This window comes from Carassius carassius, chromosome 2, assembly GCF_963082965.1.
Source record: "Carassius carassius chromosome 2, fCarCar2.1, whole genome shotgun sequence".
Classification (NCBI taxonomy): Eukaryota; Metazoa; Chordata; class Actinopteri; order Cypriniformes; family Cyprinidae; genus Carassius; species Carassius carassius.
The window spans coordinates 29,682,752-29,688,751 of record NC_081756.1 but is presented as its reverse complement, the minus strand read 5'-3'; the positions used below and the strand labels follow the sequence as shown (position 1 = coordinate 29,688,751).

Here is a 6,000-nt window from a genome sequence, read left to right as displayed (position 1 = left end):
GGAATGGTGGGGGGGGGGGGGGGGGGAGTGGGGGGTAGAAGTAGTGTGGGATGGGGTTGAATTGATTTTCTCTGTGATGACAGCTCCAGTCAGGCTGGCACCAAATGCTCAACCCCCCCATTTCACCATCCACATCCCTCCGTCCGCTCGCTCCATCCCTGTGCTTCAATGGCGCTGGGCAAATGGCCACTGGAGGTGTCATGTTCTTAAAGGGTGTTCTCAACAGCTCCCCTCCATCTTTGTTCTCCTTGCAACTGTCGCAAAATCATTGGCACGGATCGTTTTTCTGATAAAAGCATTATTTTGGGCAACAGACACATAATTTAATGACAGTCTTTTTTTTTTAACGTTGTCATTTTTTTCCCCTCTTCAGTAATGTCTCTTTAATGCTCAATTCAGGCAACTCAAATAAGTATTTAGTTTCAGACTCATCAGAAATAGGGTTCAGGTTTATCTACTTCATCATCTCTATCCTGTGCTTCACAGAATAGTTCTGAGGCTGAAGTGTTTTGATTTGGGAGTTTATGACCCCCAACTCAACCCGTTTTTTGGAGGGGATATTTTTGAATTTCTCTTCATTTTTTCACAATGATGTAATGGGAATGATTGTTGGAGGTGGTATCATTATCACTTCAAACCCCTGAAATCGCACAGAATCCCTGGATTGAGTTTTATGCCGCTTCACTCAAGAGAGCAAGAAGTATCACCAGAAAGAGCTTCTCCTGTGTTCACCTGGCCAAAGGAGGGAAGATTCCCATCCTCTGAGTTCCCAGAGACATTCGAGTCTATGCGGGAGCGTTTGAAGCGCCGATCTGGATACTGGCTGTTGTCAAAGGGCATGCGGTGAACACACAGCACGTGGGTCTTCAGGTTACCTTTCTGAGAGGCACTGTATGGGCAATAGCTGCACTGGAATGGCCTCTGACCTACATGACCAAGGAAAGGAAATGACAACATTATTGTCCAGTACAACGTCAGTGAAGATTGTTACACATGCCATACACTTTATATCCAAAGAATTCAACATTTTGTGCCTGATTTCAATCAGAAGGCCTGGATAATTCTTGTGTGTAGTATCTGGTTACAATCACCACAAGATGGACGTTTAATCATCTGATTCATCAGTATGCATCAAAAACAATTCCTTGCTTCATCCATGAACAATCTCTGCTGTTCAGATGTAGACATTTTCTTTGTGCAGTTTCCTACAGAAGTTTGAAAGTTCCATTTTCAGCTTAGAACAAGTACAACTGTTTAAGAGATTGGATCTGATCATCGGTGCATTGTACACAATGGCCCTTAATATCCCACAAAAGTCTGTTTGAGGAATGCAAATTACGTGCCTATCATATCTGGCTCGCTTATCAGGCCCATCCACTTAGAGCAAAGCCAGGCACTTTTAGCTACGCACTACTTTAGAACATTAATAACAGTACATTTGCTCTCCATTTTTCTCAATTCAATTTGAAAAGCACTAAATCAAATTAACATGGAAGTTTAAAATAGCAGCCGCGATGGTGCGGAGAATGTAAAGTGGCTGCATTAAAGGTGCAGCCATGACGCAATGTGAAAAATGTAAGCATCCTCAAATTAAGTGAGTACTGTCATCTGCTTGTATATGTATGTGTTACAAAAAAATACAAATAAAAATGAAGGATTTATAAGCACTTTGTGATTGGCTTTTGAGTCTCAGTGACTTTTGAATACAACCCGAATTCCGGAAGAGTTGGGACGTTTTTTAAATTTTAATAAAATGAAAACTAAAGGAATTTCAAATCACATGAGCCAATATTTTATTCACAATAGAACATAGATAACGTAGCAAATGTTTAAACTGAGAAATTTTACACTTTTATCCACTTAATTAGCTCATTTAAAATGTAATGCCTGCTACAGGTCTCAAAAAAGTTGGCACGGGGGCAACAAATGGCTAAAAAAGCAAGCAGTTTTGAAAAGATTCAGCTGGGAGAACATCTAGTGATTAATTAAGTTAATTGATATCAGGTCTGTAACATGATTAGCTATAAAAGCTTTGTCTTAGAGAAGCAGAGTCTCTCAGAAGTAAAGATGGGCAGAGGCTCTCCAATCTGTGAAAGACTGTGTAAAAAAATTGTGGAAAACTTTAAAAACAATGTTCCTCAACGTCAAATTGCAAAGGCTTTGCAAATCTCATCATCTACAGTGCATAACATCATCAAAAGATTCAGAGAAACTGGAGAAATCTCTGTGCGTAAGGGACAAGGCTGGAGACCTTTATTGGGTGCCCGTGGTCTTCGGGCTCTCAGACGACACTGCATCACTCATCGGCATGATTGTGTCAATGACATTACTAAATGGGCCCAGGAATACTTTCAGAAACCACTGTCGGTAAACACAATCCGCCGTGCCATCAGCAGATGCCAACTAAAGCTCTATCATGCAAAAAGGAAGCCATATGTGAACATGGTCCAGAAGCGCCGTCGTGTCCTGTGGGCCAAGGCTCATTTAAAATGGACTATTTCAAAGTGGAATAGTGTTTTATGGTCAGACGAGTCCAAATTTGACATTCTTGTTGGAAATCACGGACGCTGTGTCTTCCGGGCTAAAGAGGAGGGAGACCTTCCAGCATGTTATCAGCGTTCAGTTCAAAAGCCAGCATCTCTGATGGTATGGGGGTGCATAAGTGCATACGGTATGGGAAGCTTGCATGTTTTGGAAGGCTCTGTGAATGCTGAAAGGTATATAAAGGTTTTAGAGCAACATATGCTTCCCTCCAAACAACGTCTATTTCAGGGAAGGCATTGTTTATTTCAGCAGGACAATGCAAAACCACATACTGCAGCTATAACAACAGCATGGCTTCGTCGTAGCAGAGTCTGGGTGCTAACCTGGCCTGCCTGCAGTCCAGATCTTTCACCTATAGAGAACATTTGGCGCATCATTAATCGAAAAATACGTCAAAGACGACCACGAACTCTTCAGCAGCTGGAAATCTATATAAGGCAAGAATGGGACCAAATTCCAACAGCAAAACTCCAGCAACTCATAGCCTCAATGCCCAGACGTCTTCAAACTGTTTTGAAAAGAAAAGGAGATGCTACATCATGGTAAACATGCCCCGTCCCAACTATTTTGAGACCTGTAGCAGAAATCAAAATTGAAATGAGCTCATTTTGTGCATAAAATTGTAAACTTTCTCAGTTTAAACATTTGCTATGTTATCTATGTTCTATTGTGAATAAAATATTGGCTCATGTGATTTGAAAGTCTTTTAGTTTTCATTTTATTAAAATTTAAAAAACGTCCCAACTTTTCTGGAATTCAGGTTGTACTACAGCGTCTGCTGAGGCCTTACTACAAAGGGGATTGCAACAAGTTTTAGAGCTTTCCATGTTCCAGTTGTCTGATAAGCAATCCGGTAACACACCACCCAGGCCTTTTCATTCATACACACTTTAATTTCACACTCCCTTACATTGCTTTACTAAGTCGGAGAGGCAGCATATTCTCATGCTACATTATACTTAGAGTGAACTAGCGTCACAAAGTGTAAGTCCGATTTCTTTCTCTTTTCTTCTCCTCTCTTTTCTTCTCCCCATACTTTGTCTATTTTCCTGAAGCAGGAAATGTTTAGGCAAACGCAAAGGGTGCTGTCACAGATTGGTCCAACTGGCTAGAGAATGGAGTGATTTTCAATCAATTTTCAGGATAAACAGAAGGAGAAAGAGGAATATGGAGAGGAGAACATAATGTGGACTGTGGCCATGACAGGACCACAGGTAAATGATAAACAGATCTCAGAAAGAAACACAAAAGAAGAAAGCCTATTGATATGTAACCCCCATCACAGCTCTTCATATTCATCCAGAAAGCTTCCTTCAGCTTCTCTTTTCAAAGTGAGATAATACTCCCCCTTCAGGGTGCTATTTGGTGGTCAAAATAATTGGCAACAATGAATCAATTTTTCAAGGGGTGTTCTGTGGCAGGGCATATTTTTCTTATATCAAGAAGGCCATCTCAAAATGTTTCCCATAATAGTTGCCCCGATTATAGTTGCGGGCAATTTTGGCTTGTTGCTGCAAGATCCTAAATGACAAGAGAAGAAGGGGCAGAGCTGGAGATTTTATGTACAAAGATTACAGTGTCATAGTGTGGGTGCCATGATAGAACACTACAACAAGTTAGTTTTTGTGTTTATAACATCTAACATCTTCCTCAAATTCCTATCTCCTTTTCTTACTTTAGTGCACTCAGTCTCTAAAACATACACACAATATGAACAATATTATAGCATTGTAACATTAAAATAAACTTGTAATTCAATCTTAATTAAAATCTAAAAACAAAAATGAGTGATTCTGTTATAATTTATATTATGGGTGAACGTGTATATGTGAAGCATAACCATAGTGATGGTATCTTTCTTTTTCTTTCTTGTTAGTTTTCTTTCTTTCATTCCTCTTTTCAAAGCTCTCTAGTAATTCACATCTACTGCAATGGAGGTGCCAAGTGATATGAACTAGTATTAAGAATTGTATTCCTCCATTCTCCTTCTCTTTCTCTCCAGTATGTCAATCCTTTCCACATTCTTATGTTTTCCGCTCTGTTTCTTGAAGCTGTGAGTCCTGTGTGAGTAACTTGTTACCAATGGCCAATAAATCTTTTGAATGTTGTCTGGTCAAAAAACACACCAGAACATTTGTACCTCTATGAGTACTAAGCTTTGTAAAACAACATATGGAAATGACAGGTGATTTAAATCTTTTCCCTCCTTTTTTCATACCCATTTCCGTCATTTTCTAACACTGTCTCATAACAGAGAGAGAAAGAGTTCTATTATTTTCAGCAGTAAGTCATTATCACGCCTGCCTAATTAGCCCCTAAAGTCCTCATATGTGGAGATCAGGGGGCGAAGGAGAGGAGGGAGAACTGATGACAACACCCACTTCCTGCAAATTCCCCAATATCACTCCATCATTGCCCTTCCTGCCGTCCATCATTCCAAAAATGAAAACAGAACAAAAATAAATAATCATTTATTCAATCAGTTTACTCTTTTTTTTCTGTTCTAGATACACTTTCTTAACTGCTATTGTAGAGAGTCAGTATATGTTTAATCTTCATAGTCTCTGAAGACATGTCTAATGCCCCCTCTTGTGGCGTCTCCTGTTCTTGCTGGTCTGGAAATATGGTCTTTTTCATTCTCCTTTTCTTATCTGATCATTCACGCACACACATACATTCTAAAAAACAACAAGATGCGTTTGAACAGTATGCTTGTGGTATGTAAGCAAGCAGACACAAGCTCCCACACACACATTGACACTCACACAGACATGGAGGTGCTTTGGCATGTAATCAAAATCAGTCTTATATAAATTCCATCCGCTGCCAGAGCTACCATCTGTGAAAGAGGGCTGCCTCTCACCTCTGTCTGTCTGTGAGAAGTCACCCTCTGCAACGCTCAGCAGCAATGATTGCGAAGTGTATGTGTGTGTGTGACAGAGAAAGAGCGGGAGAAGGGTGTTGAGGAGGAAAAATGATTCATTTGCAGAATGCTTGTGATTTGCTCATATATTATCATAACAACTCATCAGCACATGACAAATCCCTTGCCCCACACAGCAGAAAGAACCTGCAGGGCTTCAGCACTTTTACTGTGTGTGTGTGTTTACACACCCAAAGCATGTGTCCCTGTGTATGTACAGCATGTCTTTGAAAAAAAGAATACGTCATGAGCATGTTATAAATGTTTGTTTCTGCATTTGTGTGGCTTTGTGTGAGGGGGAAACTGCATATATAGCGTGTTGGGATGATTCAATGACTCACTCATAAAGGCAGTCTCTTGTCTCATTCCTGAATGAATCAGGGATATTAAAACAAATCTGTTAAATTAATCATTCAATGATTGTCTCATAAAGACACTGGCTACGTCCAAAATAGCTAAATATTTTGATTTCTGAGATGCTACTCTTTTCCACCTACTATATAGTATGGAAGTAGGCACATTCTGATGCATCC

General features: G+C 40.0%; 1 protein-coding gene across 8 annotated transcripts in view; it reads right to left on the bottom strand.

The window, feature by feature from the left end:
• Positions 1 to 577: 577 nt before the first annotated feature.
• The window catches only part of LOC132107935 (zinc finger protein 536-like), a 199,667-nt gene continuing 194,244 nt past the window's right edge, over positions 578 to 6,000 (bottom strand). For all 8 annotated transcript variants that reach the window (XM_059514296.1, XM_059514322.1, XM_059514330.1 and 5 more), the window contains one exon: positions 578 to 926. In XM_059514296.1, the coding sequence (XP_059370279.1) occupies positions 682 to 926 (245 nt within the window). In that variant the 3' untranslated portion in view covers positions 578 to 681. The remainder of the gene's footprint in view (positions 927 to 6,000) is intronic.